Source organism: Vidua chalybeata, chromosome 24 (assembly GCF_026979565.1).
Source record: "Vidua chalybeata isolate OUT-0048 chromosome 24, bVidCha1 merged haplotype, whole genome shotgun sequence".
Classification (NCBI taxonomy): domain Eukaryota; kingdom Metazoa; phylum Chordata; class Aves; order Passeriformes; family Viduidae; genus Vidua; species Vidua chalybeata.
In genome coordinates this window covers 3,792,940-3,816,525 of record NC_071553.1, presented here as the reverse complement: position 1 = coordinate 3,816,525, position 23,586 = coordinate 3,792,940, and the positions used below count along the sequence as shown (strand labels likewise).

The window sequence follows — 23,586 nt, the reverse complement described above, 5'->3', positions numbered from 1 at the left end:
ATCCATCCATCCATCCATCCATCCATCCATCCATCCATCCATCCATCCATCCATCCCTCCCTCCATCCCAATTTTTCCATTAAACACCCCTCCAAGGCTCCCTTTACCACAAATCCGCCCCCCAGGTGTCCCTGTCACCCTCCTGGGCACTGAGGTGGGGGGGTCACAGCACGTGGGGCTGCAGAAACCCCGAGGCATTTAGAGGAAGAATAAGAAAAATTTCCCTAAAAAAAAAAAAAAAAAAACCTCAAAAAAGCTGGAGCTTTTATTTTGCGAGCAGGAAGCGTCTGTGTCTCAGGATGGTGACTCCACATCCGCTCCAGCGCCAGCAGATTCCCCGCAGATGGGGACAGCCAGGGGTGATTCTGCTGCTGGTGCCCCACAGCGTTGGGGACATCCCAGGGGTGAGGATGGCAGTGACAGAGGCGCTTCCCAGAGCTCAATTCCCAGCTCTCCGGGGCAGAATTCCCAGCTGAAGCTGGAGCAGTGCTCACACAACCCCACATCGGGCTCCTTTCGGGAACTGTCACCACAAAGGGCAGAGCTGACCCCAAAAAGCAGCACTGACCCCAAAAAATATTGTCCCCAACAGCCAGGGCCAGCCCAGCCGCGTGTCCCAGGCCCATGGCAAGGTGCAGGAATCATTTCTGCTCCACCGCCGGATCCTCTGGAGGATGTTCCTTGAGGAAGTTTCCTGTTTGTGCAGACACAGGCTGCTCGGGGACGATAAACGATGATTTTTGGCAACAGGGCCAGCTCGGCGCTCATCCTCTGTGTCGGAGCAGCCGCCGGGGCTGAAAAGCCTCTCAGTACACTCCGAGCGTGGGGAGTTCAGGCGAGGACACGGCCGGGGCCGCTCCGGGATTTTTTTGTCGCTGGAAAACTCCAAAGGCTCGGCTGGGTTGAGATAAAGGCACGCAGGGAGCGGAGCGGGCACGGAGGGTGCGGGGTCCCGGGGGCCGCCTGGGCCAGGGGGACCGGCCCAGGGCTTCCTGCAGCCCCCCAGGGCCAGGAGGACCTGGCTGGTGACAAACCCAACATTTATCCAGGGAGAGGAGCTCTGCGGCTCTCTCATCCCAAGGGATTCACTGCAGAGCTCGGGGAGCTGCAGTGGAACCGAGCCCCGGAGGCATTTCCTGGGCTGGCGCTGGCAGCACCATCAGGGACTCTTTGGACCCAAATCCAGCTCTGTCCCAGCTCCTGGGAGATGCTTGGGCTCCACAAGGGTGTCTTGCTACGGGAATAAGACACTGGAGGAGACGCGCAGCATCCAAGTTATTTGTTGGATCTTGCACCACCTGAAATGGGATTTTAGAGCCGCCCTGGTCCAGCAGCAGCCGGCCAGGGCAGCCCAGGACAGCGGGAGGGCTGCCCGAGGTGCTGCTGCAGCCGCAGCTCAGCCCAGGGATGCCATCTGCTGTTCGCAGCTCTGGGAAGAGACCTGGGGCTCAGCCCAAACCAAACCACCCCAAACCGCTTAAATCCTCAAAACCGCCCCTGGAGGCACAGCCAGGAGCGCCCGCCCCAGCCGAACCTGGGCTCAGGACACATCTCCGTCACCTGGAGGGCGGGCACAGCCAAAAGCCGGGAGGCTGTGTCCTGCAGGATCCCATCTGCCAGCAGGAGCATCCCAGGGAAGGGCGGGATTGAGGCGCAGGGCCAGGGGAGGGAGGTGAATGCCGCCCTCACCCTCTGGGTTCCATCGCGGGGAAAATCCCCCCGAGCCAGGGGCACCCTGGGCTGGCACTCGGCAGCTCCAGGGATGTCCCAGGGATCCTGTGGGGTGATGGGAGCTTGGGGTTCATCCAGAGGCAGAGACCTGGAGCTGCTTTTCCCTCCTCGGGGCTCAGAGCTGCTCCTTCCCCCCCTCTCTGGACACCCCCAGCTCTGTTTCTGTCACCCCAGTCGCTGTCACCTCGTCCATCAATCCTCCAGCGGGTTCATTCCCGGGACGCTGCTCTGTCCAGGATTTCTGGAGGCAGGAAGGGAAGGATCGGGCTCCAGCTCCGCTGCAGCCACACAAAGGATCCCTCCCTCCCGCTGCTCCAGCTGAACAAAGCGCGGAGCCCGGAGCCTCCGCCGCGGCGCTGAGCAGGGCCCGGGAATCAGGAGAAAAGGAGCTGGGAAAGGCTCCTTAAGGACAAAGAAAATTCCTCATTAACAGCCAGGATCGCTGCAGGGGCGGCTCAAAGGGAGATTTGCCGTGCCCGGCTTTGGGCTGGAGGGGAAAGCTCCTCTTTCCCTTCATTTCCCCTCCTGGCTCCTTCCTGCCTTTCCCCAGCGCTCGGCATCGGGGGATCCCGCCTGGAATGACAGCGGGAAGGAGCCGGATCCCGAGCGCTGCTCCCTCCGTCCCCGCCGTGTCCGCGGCGGCCGCACGGCTCCCCCGGATCTCCGCACGACTCCCCCGGAGCTCCGCACGGCGTTCCTGGAGCTCCGCACGGCGTTCCTGGAGCTCCGCACGGTGTTCCTGGAGCTCCACACGGTGTTCCTGGAGCTCCGCACGGTGTTCCTGGAGCTCCGCACGGTGTTCCTGGAGCTCCGCACGGCGTTCCAGGAGCTCCGCACGGTGTTCCTGGAGCTCCGCACGGCTCCCCCGGAGCTCCGCACGGTGTTCCTGGAGCTCCACACGGCGTTCCTGGAGCTCCGCACGGCTCCCCCGGAGCTCCGGGGCGACCGGAGCGGCCCCGGACGGAGCGGGGACACCGCAGGGACACCGCGGGGACACCGCGGGGACAGCGGGACTCCCTCCCCGCAGCCCAGGGATCGCGTTAAAAGAGGGATGCGACGCCTTGGGAGCGAACCAGCGGTGGGGTCACATCCCCGGAAGGGTCCCGGGCCAGGACGGGGCTTGGAGCAGCCCGGGACAGGGGAAAGGTGTCCCTGTGTCCCTGCCATGGCAGGGGTTTGATCTTTATGGTCGCTTCCAACACAAATCGTTCCGTGATTCCACGATCCCAGCCTGCCTTGAGCCCCCTCTCCCACATTTGCACACTCACACCTCCGGGCTCCTCCGAGGGCTTTCCCAAGGACGGCTTTAATGGGACAACTGCTCCCAGCTGGAATTGCATCCCGACAGTTGGGACAGCCCTCCCAAAAACTGCCTGAGGCCAACGGAACCGGGGTCACTTTTGCATCACCGAAGCCACCACCCGTCCCTGGGGTGACGAACCAGGCACAGCCCTGGATTGCTCCTTTCACCCAGCGAAGATCCCAAATCACCAAAGCAGCTAAAAAACGTTGGAAAACTGCAGGATGAGGCCACCTCCACCTGCCACCCAGCAAAGGCAGTGGCTGTGCCAGTCCTGTGCCACCGGTGAGGAACCAGAGCAGAATTCATCCTCGGGGAGCAGCCCCTGGCCCCAGCTCCTGCCGGAACCCAAATCCCTCGATCCCATTGCACGTTTGGAGTTTCCTCTGGGAGAAAATCTGTAGGGAGGCACTCGCAGACCTCAGGATTGAGGAGGACACCACCACTGTCCCCCCTGAGCCACCTCTGGAGAGTCCCAACGCCTCCCAAGCTGTCACCTGTGGCCGGGATGGATGCAGGGACACAATTCCCACACAGGGATCTTCGGAGTCCTTCCCACAGGCAGGAGCTGTGGGGAGCAGTTCTTCCAGCTGGGTGTCCCCGTGGAGCTGTGGGGACAAGTTCCTTGAGCTGGGTGTCCTCATGGAGCTGTGACAGCGACGTGGGGGGACCCTGGCCAGTGTGGGGGCTCCTCATGGACAGCAGTGCCCGGAAGGGAGGCACCAGAATCCCTGGATGTGGTTCTGGAGGAGCTGCCAGGCCCCTAGAGCAGTTGGATGGTGCTGTCCCAGTCCCGGGAGCTGCCAGCACTGTCCCCAACGCCACCACTGGGGACAGCCAGGGGCAGGGACCTGCTCCAGGAGGGATCCTCCTCCAGAGGGGCTCGGATCAGGAATCAGAGAGGCACAGGGCCCTGTTCCAGGTGGGATTAGATCAGGAATCAGAGAGGTACAGTCAGGCACAGGGATCTGTTCCAGGTGGGATCCTCCTCCAGGGGGGCTCGGATCAGGATTCAGAGAGGCACAGGGCCCTGTTCCAGGTGGGATTAGATCAGGAATCAGAGAGGCACAGGACCCTGTTCCAGGTGGGATTAGATCAGGAATCAGAGAGGCACAGGGCCCTGTTCCAGGTGGGATTAGATCAGGAATCAGAGAGGCACAGGGCCCTGTTCCAGGTGGGATTAGATCAGGAATCAGAGAGGCACAGCGCCTCCACGGCCGTGCTGAGCCCCTGGCTGACGCCCCCCACGGCCAGCAGGCAGTCCCGCAGCGCGATGCTGGAGCAGGCGCAGCGCGGGGTGGGCATGGGGGGGAGGCTCTCCCACTTGTTCTTCTCGGGGTGGAAAGCCTCTGCCGACTCCAGCACAGTCGGCTGATTCCCTGGAAGCACAAAAGGAGGCGCTGGATGATTTGGGAAGCAGCATCGAGCTCCTCTTGCCTGCTCTGTACCCCATCCCCTTATGGGGCTTGTTTTCCCTGCTCCCTCCCACCAGCCAGCACCGGGATTTCTCCTTTTTTTGGGGGGATGACAACAATTCCCACACCTTTTTAAAGGGTTCCCAGAGTCCCAGAGCCTCACCCAGGCCCCCAGCCACGACAACTCTGCCTCGCAGGTAGCCGGCCACGAAGTCTGCTCGCCTTTTCTTCAGGTAGCAGGAGCGCTCCATCTTCATCCACCCACCTGGGAGGGACAGGGCACGCTGGGTTTTGTGGGATCACCCACTCCTGGAACAGCATCCGCCTCTCTGAGCCCCTGGCTCGTGGGGTGACAAAACCCCATGGAATGGGTTGGGTTTGGCCCCAGCACGCTGCTGGAGCCAGCTGCCTCGGGATCGAGGTTTTCCTGTTCCACTTGGTGATCCTGGCTGGAGATTGTCCTCTAAGCTGAGCTCAAGGCAGCAGCAGATGGGAGCTCTGTGCTCTGCAAGGATGTCAGAGCCCCAAACCCAGCCCTGTGTGCCCCAAACTCCAAACCCAGCCCTGAGACCCCAAACCCCAAACCCCTATGTGTCCACAAACCCAGGCCTGAGACCCCAAACCCAGCCCTATGTGCTCCCAAATGTCCCCAACCCTATCCCTGTGTGCCCCAAACTCCAACCCCAGCCCTGTGTGTCCCCAAACCCAGCCCCGTGTGTCCCAAACCCAGCCCTGTGTGTCCCAAACCCAGCCCTGTGTGTCCCCAAACCCCAAACCCAGCCCTGTGTGCCCCAAACCCAGCCCTGTGTGCCCCCAAACCCAGCCCTGTGTGCCTCCAAACCCAAACCCAGCCGTGTGTCCCCAAACCCCAAACCCAGCCCTGTGTGCCCCAAACCCAGCCCTGTGTGCCCCCAAACCCCAAACCCAGCCCTGTGTGCCCCAAACCCAGCCCTGTGTGCCCCCAAACCCCAAACCCAGCCCTGTGTGCCCCAAACCCAGCCCTGTGTGCCCCCAAACCCCAAACCCAGCCCTGTGTGCCCCAAACCCAGCCCTGTGTGCCCCCAAACCCCAAACCCAGCCCTGTGTGTCCCCAAACCCAGCCCTGTGTGTCCCCAAACCCCAAACCCAGCCCTGTGTGTCCCCAAGCCCCTCGGGAAGGGTCGGGGCCGGGCCAGCTCCCACCTTGCTCCAGGTCGAACACGTCCACAGTCCTCATGAACTTGGGCTGCCGGTAGAGCCGGCCCTGGCGCAGCCCCCCGAGGCTGAAGAGCTTCTCCTCGGTGGGCACGAAGCTGGAGAAGGCTCTTTTGTTGGGAATGTTGGGGAACTTGGTCCAGGAGCGCGTGTCCGTGTCGAAGACCTCGAAGGCGTTGACGGCGTACTTGGATTGCCTTCCCCCTGGAAAGGAGAGGGAATTCCAGCTCAGGAATGGAGCAGCCTTGAGAAGGCTGAGCTGGAACAGAGACTGGACAGAGCTCAAGAATAAAGCAGGGATTTATTAGGAGGCCTCAATGGATCCACCTTGGGCAGCAGCTCTCTGGTCACAGAAAGAAACACAACTTTCCCAGGCATGGTCCTGGGGAAGGCTGTGAGAAGATCAGAGAAAAGAACGAGAAACAATTCTTATCTTAACCTGCTGCAGCTGGTGCTGTGAACATGTGGAACATGTGAAATGTGGAATGTGGTGCTGTGAACATGTGGAACATGTGAAATGTGGAATGTGGTGCTGTGAACATGTGGAATGTGGTGTGGAGATCCTTCTCGGTGCTCTGAGAAGATCAGAGAAAAGAACCAGAAACAATTCTTATCTCCTTGCTGCACCTCTTGTTGTGCACATGTGGAATGTCTTGTGGAAATTTGTTTACCAAAGGCTGGTTTCTTCATTAGCCAATGGTGATGGTGTTTTAATTAAAGTCTACCTGTAGTGAATTAGGGTATAAAAAGCATGGGTTTCTTAATTAAAAAAAAAAAAAAAGAATTGGCCTTCTGGATGATGGAGTCCACATGTCACCTTCTTTACTGTCCCCTACACCTGACGCTGACACAGCCCAAAATGGTCCCAAAATGCACAGCTGGCCACGGGGTCTGTCACTGTGATCAGCTCTGCTCCATTTGCATGTTGGGGTTCATTGTCCCATTTCAGCTCCAGCCCATGCAGTCCCATCCTGATTGTTTTCCTCTCTCCAGCCCACGCTGTTTGTGCTCTTGGGCCTGAGATTTGGATCATTTGTCCTTGGTCCCCAGCTGGGGAAGGAATTGTTTTGTCTCCCTGCTCTGTGAACAGAGCTCAGCATCCCATAATGTGAATCTCAGACCCACACACTAAAGCAGCTCAGAATGGGGAAATAGAAAATCCCAAACCTGAGGCATCACTCCAGCCCCCGAGTCAAACTGGGGATTTTTTGCCTCTCTGTGCTCCTTTTCTTTGCCTCATGACAGGAGTTTAAAATGCGCCGGTTTAATCCAGACAGACCCAGAGCAGAGCTGGGATCGGGCTCGGGAAGAGGAGAGGAATTCCACGAGCTCGGATCCAGCGAGCCCTGCCTGAGCTCCTGAGAGCAGGAGAGCTGGAGCAGCTGCTGCTCCCAGTGCTTGCATCCCAGTTATCCCAGTGCCAGGGATCCCAGTGCCAGGGTCCCAGTTATCCCAGTGCCAGGGATCCCAGTGCCAGGGATCCCAGTTATCCCAGTGCCAGGGATCTGAGTTATCCCAGTGCCAGGGATCCCAATTATCCCAGTGCCAGGGAACCCAATTATCCCAGTGCCAGGGATATGAGTTATCCCAATGCCAGGGATCCCAGTTATCCCATTGCCAGGGATCTGAGTTATCCCAATGCCAGGGATCCCAGTTGTTATCCCATTGCCAGGGATCTGAGTTATCCCATCTGTCAGGCATGAAGGAGGAGGAGGAGAAAGAGGAGAAGGAAGAAAAAAGAAGGTGAAGGAAGAGAAAGGATGCAAAAGGAAGCAAAGGGGAAAAAATGAAGGAGAAGGAAGGAGAAGGAACAAAAAATGAAGAAAAGGGAAGGAGAAGGAAGAAAAAGGAAAGAGAAGGAAGGAAAAGGAAAGGGAAGGAGAAGAAGGAGGAAGGATGGAGAAGGAAGGAGAAAGAGGAGAGGAGGAGGCAGGGCTGGTCCTTACCCAGCACGTAGATCTTGGTGCCCCTCAGGATGGACGTGGCCGCGTAGCGGGGGGTGGGCATGGCAGCCAGGGACACCCAGATGTCCTTGAGCACGTCATAGTGCTGCAGGAAGTTGTGGGGCCGCAGGTCCGAGCCCATCCCGCCCGCTGCGTACACCCTGTAATCTGGACAGGGCAAAAAAAAACCAAAAATCCTGTAAAATTATTATAGGAAAACACCAGAAATCCATCCCCCCTGAAAAAAAAAAAAAAAAAATCCCACAATAACTGCAATGGGAAAGCACCAGAAATCCCCCTCCCCTGCAAATAAACTCCACTCAAGGACCAGAATTTGCTGTAAACCCACAAGGAAGTTGGATCTGAGCCCCTGGAGCTCGGAGCTGTCCAAAACACCCCCAGGGACCGGCAGAGCCAGGGCTGGTGACAAACCCGGGGGTGGTGGCTCTGTCTGTGGAGCATCTCAGGAGGGTGGGAGGTGAGAAACGCACGAGGCCCAACTCCTGGAAGCACAGAAGAGGTTTTGGAGACGAACAAAGCAACCCTGGACTGCTGCCCGGAGAGATTTTGTGCCCAAGCAGAGAATCAGAGCGAGGAAAAACCTCCAAGCTCATCAAGCCCAGCCTTTAATCACCCGTGGAAACCCAAGGCAATATTCCTTGGAAATTCCTTGGAAACCCAAGGCATGGGGATATTTCTCTGTCTGCTCTGGGGTGTCCTGACCAGGGGAGCACTGACTTTGACCCTCATTCATGGAGAAAACTTCCAAAGCCTCGAGGTAAACCAGAAACCACAAAAGTGTGAAATTAGAGATTGTAGAGATTGTAGACAGCAGTGCAGTGTTTCACTTGGGTGAGAAATTCAGGTTTTAGGATTTTTATTATGTTATAGATGGGTTCAAGATGGAGGATACAGGCTGTTGTCTTGAGTTCTTCTTCTTCCTCTTTCTTCTTGGGTTTGGGTGGTATCTTTTAATTGGGTAGAAAAATCTTTGGGGGTCAGTTATTGGATTAGAAAGGAAAATAATTTAGGTGTCACTCCTTAACTGGGTAGCTTCGTTTTTGATTAGACTTAAAAGGCCTTGTGACAAGAGATTGTTGGCCATTTTTGTGGTTTTTCCTGCACGCAGAATCTGGTGCCGAAGTTTTGATAAGATAACAACAAACAGAAGCTGAAGACCGAAAAAGTCCAACGCGTCTCTGGTTCCTGACACAGAGCTGCTCCAGGAGGGTCTCCCCTGCCAGGGGAGCCCCCAGGGAGTTGCCCAACTTGGGGCCTGCAGACTCACGATCACCAGTTTATCAACCAGATCCCCAAACCCCCAACGCCACAGGTCCCTCCCTCCCATCCCCTCAGAGCCTGAGAGAGACGTGGGACTCCAGGCGGCTCTTCAAAACGCCGTTCATTTCATTACAGATCATGTTTAGTGTATTATTATATGTTGTATCTATATTATATACATATTATGTATTGTATATGTTGTTATATATCACATTCTAGAAGATTTTTCAGCAGTCTCGGGTCGTGGGGGACACACCTACAGGTGTCAGCTCCAGCTGCAGGCAAGCCTGAGCACCCTTTGGTTTTGGTTTTGTTGCTATCCATTTCTTGGCCCCGTGTTGAGCCCCTCCCTGGGGGTTCCCGTGTCCGGGGAAACCCTCCTGGAGCGGTTCTGTGTCAGGAGAAGGAGATGCACGGGACTTTCTCGGGCTTCAGCTTCTTGTTTATTGTTATCTTATCTAAAGTTTTGCACGCTGCCTATGCCAGACTCTGCGCGCCGGAAAAGCACCGCGAAAATAGGCAACAACCTCTTGTTATGAGGTCTTTTAAGGCTAAACTATCCAATTAAGAAACGACACCTTGATTATTTTCCCTTTTAACCCAATAACTGACCCCTCAAAGCCTGCACTGTGGACTTTTCTGCCCAATTACAAGACATCACCCAAACCCATGGAGAAGATGGAAGAAGGTGAAGAACAACCGGCCTCCGCCCCAAAACCTCCGTCTTGTTCCCATCTTTTCTGTGGGTTCAAGGTAGAGATTCACTGTCTAACACGGATGATGGGAGTTGGTAATAAATTGTAAACATACACCACGTAGCTTTGAGTACATAAGGTGGGAGCTGCCCGAGGCTCGGGGCAGAACGCTATGGTGGCAGAGCTGGGCAGGTCAGAGAAGGAATGTTATAGATAAGGAGAAATAAACAACCCTGAAAACGCAATCTGACACATTCCAGGCTCCTTCTTTGGCTGCGTCGGGCTAGGGAACGAGGACTCTTTACGATCTCGGGGTCACCCCGACCCTCTGAACCCCGAGACATCGACACAGAACTTTTTAGGGGTCTCCCCATCAGGGGGATCCTCGGGGGAGGTCTCCACAATCTACTATTCCTCTACACCAAAACTTGCTTCCATCTCCACTCCTCTCTCAGGTTCTACACTCAGAGAGCTTTCAGCCGTCTGTGGAACTTCCTTGCCAAACTTTCATCTTGCCCAACACTTGCCTTTGGCCGTCACCGAGATGCCCATGGCCGCCTCCCGGAGCGAGCTGCGCTTCCTCCAGCGTCCCTCGTCCGTGTTGTACATCTCCACCACCTTCAGCGGCAGCTGGTTGGCGCCCACGCCGCCGATCACCATGATCCTCTTGCCCAGCACGGTCACGGCCACGCCGGCCCTGGCCGTGGGCATGGCGGGCAGCGACGCCCACTGGTCGGCCTCGGGCGAGTAGACCTCGAAGGAGTCCACGGGGACGCCGTTGTCGTCGCAGCCGCCCACGGCGAAGACTTGCCCGCCCGCCTCCACCAGCGTGGAGTAAACCCTGCGGCTGGGCAGCGGCGCCAGCGACTTCCACTGGAAGTCCTTGGTGCTGGGCAGCTCCATGGTGGCCGCCGGGAAGGGGTTTATGCTGGAAAAGAGAATTCCGGAACCAATGAGGGTGGAAAAGTTCTCCAGGATCGGCCAAGCTGTGCCCGATCGCCGCGCTGAGCACCCACTGCCACGTCCAGGAAATCCTTGGATACCTCCAAACCCCGCTGGGCAGCCCCTTCCAGCCCTTTCCAAGAGGAAATTCCTGCTGGTGTCCACCCTGAGCCTCCCCAGCACAGCCCGAGGCCGTTCCCTCTCCTCCTGTCCCTGTTCCCTGGGATAAGATCCCAAATCCCCCCGGCTGTCCCCTCCTGGCAGGGAGTTGTGCAGAGCCAGAAATTCCCCCTGAGCCTCCTTTTCTCCAGGCTGAGCCCCTTCCCAGCTCCCTCGGGACTCTCCAAACCCTTCCCAGCTCCCTCGGGACTCTCCAAACCCTTCCCAGCCCCGTTCCCTTCCCTGGACACGCTCCAGCCCCAAAATGCTCCTCCCTGAACTGAGGGAAAATCTCAGAGTGCAAACCCCACCCTGCCAGGAGCAGAGCAGGACCAGAGCACCCCTGCCACTGCCACCTGTCCCCTGTGCCACCCCCAGAGAACCCTGCCACTGCCACCTGTCCCCTGTGCCACCCCCACCCCCAGAGCACCCATGGGGGTGACACAGGGGAGAGGCGGGAGTGGCAGGGCAGCTGCCACTGCTGCCTGTCCCCTGTGCCACCCCTAGAGCTGCCCTCCCTCTGCTGCCTGTCCCCTGTGCCACCCCCAGAGCATTCCTGCCACTCTCACCTGTCCCCTGTGCCACCCCCAGAGCTGCCCTGCCACTGCTGCCTGTCCCCTGTGCCACCCTAGAGCTGCCCTCCCTCTGCTGCCTGTCCCCTGTGCCACCCTAGAGCACCCCTGCCACTGCCACCTGTCCCCTGTGCCACCCCCAGAGCTGCCCTGCCACTCTCACCTGTCCCCTGTGCCACCCCTAGAGCATCCCTGCCACTGCCACCTGTCCCCTGTGCCACCCCCAGAGAACCCTGCCACTGCCACCTGTCCCCTGTGCCACCCCCAGAGCTGCCCTGCCACTCTCACCTGTCCCCTGTGCCACCCCTAGAGCATTCCTGCCACTGCCACCTGTCCCCTGTGCCACCCCCAGAGAACCCTGCCACTGCCACCTGTCCCCTGTGCCACCCCCAGAGAACCCTGCCACTCTCACCTGTCCCCTGTGCCACCTCTACCCCCAGAGCATTCCTGCCACTCTCACCTGTCCCCTGTGTCACCCCCACCCCCGAGCAGCACCGCCACCTTTCAGCGCCTCTCCATCAATCCTGCGGCTCCAGAGCCGCCTCAGCAGCTCACGCAGAGACAGAGCCTAAAAATAAAACAAAACAAAAAGATGTGGGAAAATAAATTAAAAAAGAAAGGAGAAAATCAACAACAAAAAAACACCCCAACACCCCAAACCAGGCGAGAAGGTCGGAGTCAGCTCGTTCTGCTGCTTCCCGAGCTTCCCCGCCCCCAGGTGACATTCCGAGCAGGCGGCTGCTCCTGCCGCGCCTGCTTTCCCCCCGGCTGGGGAACTTTTCCCTCTCTGACCCACCGGATTCCTCCTCCTGATCTTCCTCACATCCTCCCCCCGAGGGATGTGAGCCCCCAGCTCTGCAGTGCCGGGGGGAGAGGGCTGGCAACGCGCGGGTTTTGCTCCGTCTCCTCTCTCGGTCATTAAGCGCGATGCAGATGAGCTTAATTAGCGCGGGAGGACGGAGAGAGGGCGAAGGGAGAGGGACAAAAGCAACGCCGGCAGGAAAATCCTTTCCCATCCAACTCCATAAAATCCGATTAGTCCGAGCAGGGCTGTTTGCTTTTATTATTATTTATCTTCCCAAATAAATGTTCAGGAGCGCACTTAACATCATTTATTGCATGAGGAATTAATAAATAAACTGAGAAATCCTGCTTGGGCTGCCACCCTCCAGCGGGAGGACCTGGAGTGGGGCTGTCCACAATTCCCGGTGCAATTCCCGGCGTAATTCCCGGCTCCGCGGGGACCGCGGGACAAAGGAACACAAAGCCACGATAAAAAAGCAGCAGCGGCACATCAAGCCACGCTTCCCACCCTCCCAGAATCCAAGGAAAAAGGAGCGAGAAGCAGCCCAGACCCCGCTGCTGCTCTGCCCTCCCTGAGCAGCATTCCCGGGATTTGTGCCCTGGCAGCTCCGGCAGCGCTTGGGTTCTGCTCCCACGGATGATCCATTTCCTTCCCAGGTGAATTTTCATGGACAAAGTCAGCCTGTGCTGGCTAATTAGCAAAGCAGAGCCAGCTCCTCTTTCCAGGAGCTCGATGGATTCGCGTCCAGGCATTCCTGACCTCTATTCCTTCAAATCCAGAGTGCTGGGATGAGACACAACCAGCGCCACTCCAGTGCCTGCCAGCAGCAGAACCTGGCTGGGGCCAGGCAATATCTCCGTCCAAAGCTCAGGAATAATTGCCTAAAATGGCCTAAAAATTCCTTTTCGACACCCCAGGACGCAGAGAGCACTTGGAGAGGGATGAGGATTTCTCCGGGCAGGTCCTCCATGGGAACAAGGGAGCAAAGAGCCGGGAATTCTGCTGGAATGCAAAGCTCTGCCCAAATTCAGCTCCTTTGGCACACAAAGAATCTGCTCCTCTTCCCTCCCGTGCTATTTAAAGGAAATCAAGGTCAGGCTCACACGCTCAATTCCTGAATTCCACGCCTTCGCCTCCGGCTCTCCAAAAATCACCTGGATTCCACCCGGCAGCGACGGGAGCTGGCAGAGCGTCCTGCGGCCACATTCCCCTCCCAGGCCCAGGGAATTATCGCTTCATCAGCCCAGACTAATTGACATTGGAAATCCAAAGGAAGGGAAATTGCTTTTCCACCAGCGGAGATGGGGCCGAGCCCTCTCCACTCCTTATCCCTGCGGGATGAAATTCCGTGGTTTGAGAAACCCTCCAGGGTCTTTTCCAAGTGGATTTGGGGCATGGATGGGCAGGGGCAGCCCCGCAGCACCCTCGGAGAGGGGGTCAGGGCTCCAGGGGACAGCGGGACCTCTCCCTGGATATTCCCTCCAAAGAAAACCCATTTTGGAGAGCCCTGGGATTCGTGGCATTTATGGATCTGCAATGATTTGGGATTTATCAGAGCCAGGCGGGTGAGATTCCAAGGGATTCATGGGATGAACAGGGGGAAATGTCAGAGCAGCTCCTTTCCTTTCCCTTCCCATCTCTCTTCTCTCCAGGATTTGGAGGTTTTGCTGCTCCAGGGTCGAAATTCCAAGGGTCAGCACATGAGCGGGCTGGAACCCAAATCTCCTCCCATTTGGGAACGGGACAGAGCCAGGATGATCCTCACAGCCCCAAAATTCCCACCTGCCACCAGAGCGGGTCAAACACACCCAGCCCCTCCTCAGTGGGGCAGAGAAATCCATCGGGGAAACTCCGGGAAAAAGGTTCTTCCTCTCCCCCGTGTCCCGAGGGAAAGGGGGCTGGGAACAGCCGGGTTCTGGTGCCTTTGCTCCAACCCCGGCAGCTGGGAATGAAAGGAGCAGGCTTGGAATTGTCAGCCGGGAATTCCTGACCTCCCCGGCTCAGCTCCCTCGCCATAGTAACAACCACCCGGAAAATAACAACAACAACAACAAAACCTCACCGGCTCCCCGCCTCTGCCTGGAAAAAAAAAAAAAAACAAAAAGGCAAAAAAGAGCGAAAATCATTGGAATTAGAAGAGATTTCATTGTGCCGAGCAGAGCAGCACTCGTTTTGTACCCCCCGAGCATCCTTTGGGATGCGGGAGGGGCTGGGGCCGGCCTGGCCTCCCCCAGCTTCACCCCTTCCCCCATCCCGGTCCCTCGGGATCCGCTCCAGCCTCCTCCTGCCAGCTGCGGTTTCCTGATGGAGAGGAAGGTTATGGAAGGAAATATTCCCCAGCAGGAGCGTGTCAGGGGTGTCACAGCTCCGGGACAGGGACAAAAGCTGCTTCGTTTTTTTTTTTGAGAGAGCCCAAATCAGCCTTTTTTTTTTTTTTTAAATCCTGAGTGGGCTGAAAAATCAGCAGAGCAAGGTGAGGTTTCCTCATGTCACAGTTGAGCTCAGGAGTTTGAATTTAATTTAATTTAAAGAATGTAATTTAATTTAATTCAAGGGCAAGGACCCACCTGCAAGAGCAAAGGGTCTCCCTTCCCCACCCTGCTCCACCAGGATCCTGAATCTCTCCCCTCGTCCCCAAAATCTCCCTCTGCCCCAAAGGCTGCTCTCCTGCACGAGTCAGACACAGAGAGGCTTTTCCAAGCCCTGCAGCCTCTCAGGTTGTGTTTCCAGAGCTCCTTTTCCTCTTTATTTCAGCTGCAGAGGGAACGGGAAGAGCTCGGGCCAGATCACAGCTGGGGGAGGTCACGGCAACCCCATCCCTGCCAGGCCTGGTCTGGGAGAAAGGCTGGAAAAATGGGATTGGGGATGCTGCGAGGAGAAAGGCTGAAAATACGGGATTTTGGAGGAAAAAAAGTATGGGAAAACCCCATCCTTTTTCACAAAAAGTAAGGGGAAAAAGAAAAAATTCCCCACCCAATTTTTGGACAGGGAACACAAACTCCAAGCTTTGTTCGTGGCTGTTCCTGAAAAGCCTGGGAGGACACGGGGTCCCAAAACATCCCCCCCAAACGACCTCCAGTGAGGAATTCCCTCCTTCCCTCCCCCCTTCCTTTCCCAGGATTTCTCGGGAATACTCACAGCTCCCGAGCCGCCGCGCCAGGTGGAGCATGGCTGGAAATGCTCCGGATTTTCCCAAATCCTCCGAGCATCCCCTTCCTCCCACTCCCCGCCGGGCTGCGAGCGGCGCCGGGAGCAGCTGGGACTGGGAATTGCTGCGTGGGAAGAGAGGAAAATTAAAAAAAAAAAAAAAAAAAAATCCGCGTAAATCCAGCGGCGCTGCTGTTCCCCCTCTGGAAGATGTAGGACACTCAGGGCGGGGAGGGTTTCCCCAGCTGGGCTCCTCCTCGGGGCTGTGCGTGCGAATTCCCGGCGTTCCCGATCCATCCCCGAGCCTTTTATGGCTCCCCACGCTCGCACAGGATGTTCTGGAACGGCGGCGCTCCCCCCGCTCCTCGCCCTAAAGCGGCACCGGCAAAATTCCCGGGGAATTTAGACAAAAATCGGGAAAGCCAGAGCTGAGAGGAGGCAGAGACTCTCTGGGAAGGGATGGGAGGATCCCGGGGATCAGCCAGGGAAGAGCCCATCCCATGGATGTCACCCCAAAATGGGGGAAACGCGCACGGCAAGGGCGGCTGGGGCAGCAGAACCCCAAAATTCGGCTCCTGCACCCCACAAGGAGCTCGGAGGAGCGGGATGTTGGAGTTTTTGGAACCAATTCCCAAAATTCTGCTCACCACATCCCACAGGGAGCTTGGAGGAGCGGGATGTTGGAGCCTTTGGAGCCGATTCCCAAAGTTTCTTTCCCTGCACCCCACAAGCTCAGAGGAGCGGGATGTTGGAGCCCTTGGAGGCGATTCCCAAAATTCTGCTCCTGCATCCCACAAGAAGCTTGGAGGAGCGGGATGTTGACGTTTTGGAGCAGATTCCCAAAATTTCTCTCCCTGCATCCCACAAGGAGCTCGGAGCAGGGGAACGCTGGATCCTTTGGGGATAATTCCCAAAATTCTGTTCCCACATCCCACAATGAGCTCACAGAAGCAGGATGCTGGAGCCTTTGGGGCTGATTCCCAAAATTTCTTTCCCTGCACCCCACATGCTTGGAGGAGTGGAATGATGGAGCCTTTGGAGCTGATTCCCAAAATTCTACTCACCACATCCCACAAGGAGCTTGGAGGAATGGGATGTTGGAGCCTTTGGGGTCAATTCCCAAAATTCTTATCCCACATCCCACAAGGAGGTCAGAGGAGTGAGATGTTGGACCTTTTGGAGCTGATTCCCAAAATTTCTTTCCCTGCATTCCATGAGGAGATTGGAGCAGGGGAATGACGGATCCTTTGGGGATGATTCCCAAAATTCTTCTCCCACATTCCACAATGGGCTCACAGGAGGGTGATGTTGGAGACTCTGGAGCCGATTCCCAAAATTCTGCTCCTGCATCCCATGAGGAGCTCGGAGGAGAAGGATGTTGCAGCTTTTGGAGCCGATTCCCAAAATTTCTCTCCCTGCATCCCACAAGGAGCTTGGAGGAGCGGGATGTTGGAGCCAATTCCCAAAATTCTCCTCCCAAATGCCACAAGGAGCTCACAGGAGCGGGATGTTGGAGCCTCTGGAGCCGATTCCCAGCCTGCCGCCCATCCCAGGATTTTTCTTCCCTGACCTGGTTCTCTCAAAAGGTGTTAAAATCATCTTTTTCTCCTCAAAGTGCTGCGGAATAATTTTGTGGAAAAATCCTTCAAGGATTTTTTTTTTTTTTTGGTGCCTCAAAAAAGCAGATTTTATGTTTACCCCAGCCTGCTTGGGAATGATAAAGGAAGTGTTGCTGTTAAAGGGGGAAAAAGTTAATAATAGTCCTGAAAATCGATAAAATCCCTGCAATTCCACATCTGTTTCCATGGGAACAGCAGGAGAGGAGCAGGAATTCCTGCAGATGACACCAGGGAGGTTTTAATTCCCGGTTTTAATTCCCTTTTCCTCACCTGCGGCACTTCAGGCTGAGCCAACTCCATCCCAAAACCATTCCTGGGATGAAATGGGAGAAGAGCTGCAGGAGGAAGGAAAATGGTGGGAAAATAGGAAAAGTCATCTCTGGAAAGGCAGAAAAATGGGTTTTGGTTGGTTTTTAAAAAAAACCAAACCTTTAATTATTATTATAATTTCAATAATCATATGTAATAATATATTAGATATTATTTACATTTTTTTTCAAAAATAATGCTGTGGGTGAAGAAGGAAAAAGGATTTTTTTCCCTTTTGTGGATAAAGAGGGAAAACAGATTTAATTTTTGTAGATAAATAGGGAAAACAGGGATTTTGTTGTGTCAGCAGGGAGAGAAATGCAGGGGTTGGGAGATCCCTAATTTTTCCCCAGAGATTTTTCAAGCTGACAGTTAATTAAGGAGTTAATTAAGGATGCTTTCAGTGCAGGGAGTCCCTTAATTGGTGCAGACAGGAGCCCAGAACTCTGGGATTTCTCCATCAGGTTTTCACCCGCGGGGAGAAATCCACCAGCTGCGCCTGCCCGAGTGACAAACGCGGGGAGACAGCGTTCCAGGCAGGCAGGAACTTGGAAAAACAGGGGAAAAAAGGGAAAAACCACCCCAAAAACCAGCCCAAAACCAGCCCAAAAAACAGCCCAAAACCATCCCAAAACCATCCCAAAAACCAGCCCAAAACCAGCCCAAAAAACAGCCCAAAACCAGCCCAAAACCATCCAAAAAAACCACCCCAAAACCATCCCAAAAAACAGCACAAAACCAGCCCAAAAAACAGCACAAAACCAGCCCAAAACCAGCCCAAAAAACAGCACAAAACCATCCCAAAACGACCCCAAAACCATCCCAAAAACCAGCCCAAAACCATTCCAAAAAACAGCACAAAACCATCCCAAAAACCAGCCCAAACCATCCCAAAAAACAGCACAAAACCAGCCCAAAACCATCCAAAAAAAACCACCCCCAAAAAACCAACCCAAAATCATCCCAAAACCATCCCAAAAACCATCCCAAAACCATTCCAAAAAACAGCACAAATCCAGCCCAAAAACCAGCCCAAAACCAGCCCAAAACCATCAAAAAACACCCCAAAATCACCCCAAAACCATCACAAAACCATCACAAAAATCACCCCAAAACCATCCCAAAAAACAGCCCAAAACCACCCAAAAAAACACCCCAAAACCATCCCAAAAATCACCCCAAAATCATCCCAAAAACCATCCCAAAACCATCACAAAAAACAGCCCAAAACCATCCCAAAAACCAGCCCAAAACCAGCCCAAAAACCAGCCCAAAAACCAGCCCAAAACCATCCCAAAACCAGCCCAAAACCAGCCCAAAAACCACCCCAAACCCATCCCAAACCCATCCAAAAACCATCCCAAAACCATCCCAAAATCACCCCAAAACCATCCCAAAACCGTCCAAAAACCAGCCCAAAACCAGCCCAAAAACCAGCCCAAAAAACACCCCAAAATCACCCCAAAACCATCACAAAACCATCACAAAAATCATCCCAAAACCATCCCAAAAAACAGCCCAAAACCACCCAAAAAAACACCCCAAAACCATCCCAAAAATCACCCCAAAACCATCCCAAAAACCATCCCAAAACCATCCCAAAAACCATCCCGAAACCATCCCAAAAACCATCCCAAAATCACCCCAAAACCCATCCCAAAAACCATCCCAAAAACCATCCCAAAAACCATCCCAAAACCATCCCAAAACCCATCCCAAAAACCACCCGAAATCAGCTGCAGCTCGTGGAGTGAAGGCAGCTTTGACGTGTGGATTTTACTGGGTTTTCTAATAAATATAAATTTTTAAAGATTAATTTAAAAACATTAATTACTTTAAAAATTAAATAATTAAATAAAAATAATTTAAAACTTTAATTATTTCATTAAATTAATAAAAAGTAAAAACAAATTTTAAAATTTAATTATTTAATTAGAAAATAGTTGAATAAAAATTAAATTAAAAATGAATTTTTTTTTTCATTCTTTAATTTAATTAAATAATTAAATAAAAATTAAATTGAAAAACTGAATTTAAAAATTATGACGTAAAAGGAACAGAAGTTTGTTTTGGTATCCGCACCTGGAGAAGGAGCTGCAGGAAAAGGGGACAGAGGGAAGAAGGACTTTGCTCCTCGGGATTAATCATTGATGGCCCAGGCAGAGATAAGAGCCAGGAGCTGCTGTGGGGAAAAAAATCGGTGTAAAAATCAGATTTTATAGGATTTTCTAAGATTTAACGGAGCTGGGTGAAAGAACTCCGGATCCACCCCAAAATTTGGCATTTCAGCTGCACAGAAATTTGGGTTCTTCCCTTTGGGGGGTTAAATATTGAAGATTTTTGTGATTTAAAAGGGGAAAAAAAAAAAAAAACAACAACAAAAAACAGCTTGAAAGCAAAATTTCGGGACGCCAGATTTGTTCCAAGGGTTTCATAAAAGGAATTCCAGCATCCCCCAGAATTTCCCCTAAAGGAATTCCTGCATCCCCCAGAATTCTCCCTAAAGGAATTCCTGCATCCCCCAGAATTTTCCCTAAAGGAATTCCAGCATCCCCCATAATTTTCCCTAAAGGAATTCCAGCATCCCCCATAATTTTCCCTAAAGGAATTCCTGCATCCCCCAGAATTCTCCCTAAAGGAATTCCAGCATCCCCCAGAATTTCCCCTAAAGGAATTCCTGCATCCCCCAGAATTTCCCCTAAAGGAATTCCTGCATCCCTCAGAATTCTCCCTAAAGGAATTCCTGCATCCCCCAGAATTTTCCCCTAAAGGAATTCCTGCATCCCCCAGAATTTTCCCCTAAAGGAATTCCTGCATCCCCCAGAATTTTCCTCTTTTGTAGATCCCCAAAGCTGAGCTCATGGGAGGATGGATTATTCTGGAACAATGCAAGGTTTGCATGAGATATCAGGGAAGGAAATTTTCATGGGAATGGTCAAAAATATTGGAATTGAATATGTTTATATTTACATAAATATTTGATATTATATTTCATTAATGAGATAGAAATAATTATATATTATTATAATGTACAATAATTACAGACATTTATATGATATAATATTATATAATAGAAATTAATATAATATAAATTATTTTAATATAATATGTAAATAAATTAATAAATAAGTTCATTGTATATAATAATAATTATATATAATCTATAAAAATAATATATTTTTATAATTTTTGACTATTTATTTCTATTCAATATTGGAATTTAACACTAATATTGGAATTCCAATATTTTCCAATATTGGAATTTAACTCCACCACTGCTCAGGTGGAGTTAAATGTTTTCATTAAAAAATAGATATATAAATTGTTAAAATTTACATAAATTTATATATTTATATACATTTTTATATACATTTATAAAATTTAATACGACTGAGAACATCCCATGGGGAATGCTGCGCCCAGGGGGAGGAGCCGAGCATTCCTGCCTGGATATAATCTGGGCTCTGGGACACCAGCACGGCTTTTCCTGCGCTGCATTTCCCAGAGGAACAGCTGCCTCTTCCACCGCAGGAACTGCGCCCTGCTACAGGAACTGCAGGAACTGCACCCTGCTACAGGAACTGCACCCTGCTACAGGAACTGCAGGAACTGCACCCTGCTACAGGAACTGCACCCTGCTACAGGAACTGCAGGAACTGCACCCTGCTACAGGAACTGCACCCTGCTGCAGGAACTGCACCCTGCTACAGGAACTGCAGGAACTGCACCCTGCTACAGGAACTGCACCCTGCTGCAGGAACTGCACCCTGCTACAGGAACTGCAGGAACTGCACCCTGCTACAGGAACTGCAGGAACTGCACCCTGCTGCAGGAACTGCACCCTGCTACAGGAACTGCAGGAACTGCACCCTGCTACAGGAACTGCACCCTGCTACAGGAACTGCAGGAACTGCACCCTGCTACAGGAACTGCGCCCTGCTACAGGAACTGCAGGAACTGCACCCTGCTACAGGAACTGCGCCCTGCTACAGGAACTGCAGGAACTGCACCCTGCTACAGGAACTGCACCCTGCTACAGGAACTGCAGGAACTGCACCCTGCTACAGGAATTACACCCTTCCACAGGAATTACACCCTTTTGTATTCTACAGGAACTACACCCGTTCCTACAGGAACTGCACCCTTTTGTAAAGGAACTACACCCTTTTCTATTCTACACGAACTACACCCTTTCTACAGGAACTGCACCCTTCTACAGGAACTGCACCCTTTTGTAAAGGAACTACACCTTTTGTATTCTACAGGAACTGCACCCGTTACTACAGGAACTGCACCCTTTTGTACAGGAACCACACCCTTTCCTACAGGAACTACACCCTTTTCTATTCTACAGGAATCACACCCTTTTCTACAAGATCTACACCATTTTTCTACAGGAACTACACCCTTTCTACAGGAGCTACACCCTTTTGTAAAGGAACTGCACCCTTTCTACATGAATGACACCTTTTTCTAGAGGATTTACACCCTTTTGTATTCCACAGGAACTGCACCCATTTGTACAGGAATTGCATCCTTTCCCACAGGAACTACACCCTTATACAGGAACTACACCCTTTTGTATTCTACAGGAACTATACTCTTTTCTACAGGAACTACACCCGTTCCTCCAGGAACTGCACCCTTCTACAGGATCTACACCCTTTTGTATTCTACAGGAACTGCACCCTTTTGTAAAGGAACTACACCTTTTTGTATTCTATAGGAACTACACCCTTCTACAGGAATTACACCCTTTTGTAAAGGAACTACACCCTTTCTACAGGAACTACACCCTTTTGTATTCTACAGGAACTGCACCCATTTGTACAGGAACTACACCTTTTCCTACAGGAACTACACCCTTTTGTAAAGGAACTACACCCTTTATTGAACCCAACACGACTTTTCAAAGTTAAATTCATTTTTTATTTAACCCGACTTTTTTAATGTTAAATTTATTTCTTATTGAACCCAACACAACTTTTTAATATTAAATTCTTTATTTAACCCAACACAGCTTTTCAATGTTAAATTCATTTTTTATTTAACCCGACTTTTTAATGTTAAATTAATTTTTATTGAACCCAACATGACTTTTCAATGATAAATTTTGTTTTTATTGAACCCAACACAACTTTTCAATGTTAAATTCATTTTTTATTGAACCCTACGCAACAATTTAATATTAAATTTACTTTTTATTTAACCCAACTTTTTAAATATTAAATTTATTTTTATTGAACCCAACACAACTTTTCAATGTTAAATTCATTTTTTATTGAACCCAACACAACTTTTTAATATTAAATTTATTTTTTATTGAACTCAACACAACTTTTAAATGTTAAATTCATTTTTTATTGAACCCTACGCAACTTTTGAATGTTAAATATTCAACACTTAGGAAAAATTTATATTCTATTATTTTATATATTTATATTATATCTATATTATTATTATTTTATATATTTATATTATATTATATTATATTATATTATATTATATTATATTATATTATATTATATTATATTATATTATAATTTCTTTCCACCCTGCCCTCTTTCAGGGGGGCAAAAACAAGATGCAAGGAGAAGCCACAGAAGCCGGGGGGCTGCGTTCGCCCCTAAATCCGTGGGATCCATAACCCCAAAATATTTATTTTTAATTTTAATATTTATTACTATATAACTCCATATTTAGCCCCAAAATAATATAATATAATATAATATAATATAATATAATATAATATAATATAATATAATATAACAATGTAATATAATGTAATGTAATATAATAATGTAATGTAATGTAATGTAATATAATGTAATGTAATGTAATGTAATATAATATAATATAATATAATATAATATAATATAATATAATGTAACGTAATATAAATATGATAGATTATGATATGACATGATATAATATAATAATATTGTCTATAATATATATTATTATAATATATATTGTATTATAATAAATATAATAATTATATATACATATATAAAAATAAATAGAAATATAAAATAAATATAAAATCATACAATTCTTATATTGTATTCTATATTTCTTCCCGCCCTGCCCTCTTGCAGGGGGGCAAAAGTGAGACACGAGGAGGACCCACAGAGGCCGGGGGGCCGCGTTCACCCCGGATCCGCGGGACGCGCACCCCGAGCCCCCCGAAACCCGCGGTGAAAAAGGCGGCCCCCGGGGGCGCCCTGACCCCGACGTGATTCGAACACGCAGCCTTCTGATCTGGAGTCAGACGCGCTACCGTTGCGCCACGAGGTCCCGGCAGCGCCACCGCCGCCCTCGCTGTAAAACCCTCAGCGCTGCCCGTCTCCTCTCCGAGCCCCGCACACCGGGGATTCTCCGCATACCGGGGATTCTCGCACACCGGGAATTCTCGCACACCGGGAATTCTCGCACACCGCCGAGCTCCGCGCTCCCGACGCTCCGGTTTTTCCC

General features: G+C 51.7%; 1 protein-coding gene and 1 non-coding gene across 4 annotated transcripts; both read right to left on the bottom strand.

The window, feature by feature from the left end:
* Positions 1-3,018: 3,018 nt before the first annotated feature.
* KLHDC8A (kelch domain containing 8A) lies at positions 3,019-23,558 on the bottom strand. 3 transcript variants are annotated; one of them, XM_053963926.1, is made up of 10 exons: positions 23,499-23,558; positions 19,195-19,291; positions 17,074-17,138; positions 15,176-15,309; positions 11,693-11,800; positions 10,087-10,487; positions 7,587-7,751; positions 5,629-5,844; positions 4,610-4,711; positions 3,019-4,410 (listed from the first exon to the last, which is right to left on the bottom strand). In XM_053963926.1, exons 6-10 carry the CDS (start codon positions 10,460-10,462, stop codon positions 4,217-4,219), a joined length of 1,053 nt encoding a protein of 350 aa, XP_053819901.1. In that variant the 5' UTR covers positions 10,463-10,487; positions 11,693-11,800; positions 15,176-15,309; positions 17,074-17,138; positions 19,195-19,291; positions 23,499-23,558; the 3' UTR covers positions 3,019-4,216. The 3 variants fall into 3 exon arrangements, with proteins under 3 accessions (XP_053819901.1, XP_053819902.1, XP_053819903.1); XM_053963927.1 differs by lacking the exons at positions 17,074-17,138; positions 19,195-19,291; positions 23,499-23,558 and adding an exon at positions 16,249-16,349; XM_053963928.1 differs by lacking the exons at positions 15,176-15,309; positions 17,074-17,138; positions 19,195-19,291; positions 23,499-23,558 and adding an exon at positions 12,029-12,075.
* TRNAW-CCA (transfer RNA tryptophan (anticodon CCA)) lies at positions 23,338-23,409 on the bottom strand. The gene has a single exon. It is a non-coding gene; the product is annotated as a tRNA-Trp (tRNA).
* Positions 23,559-23,586: the final 28 nt, after the last annotated feature.

Excerpts from the sequence above, each read along its gene's own strand:
- KLHDC8A (XM_053963926.1), bottom strand. The coding sequence starts at position 10,462 with ATGGAGCTGCCCAGCACCAAGGACTTCCAGTGGAAGTCGCTGGCGCCG. Across the intron at positions 5,845-7,586 it reads CACCAAGATCTACGTGCTGG|GGGGAAGGCAATCCAAGTAC; the intron begins GTAAGGACCAGC and ends TCTCCTTTCCAG. Across the intron at positions 4,411-4,609 it reads TGTCGTGGCTGGGGGCCTGG|GGAATCAGCCGACTGTGCTG; the intron begins GTGAGGCTCTGG and ends TTGTGCTTCCAG.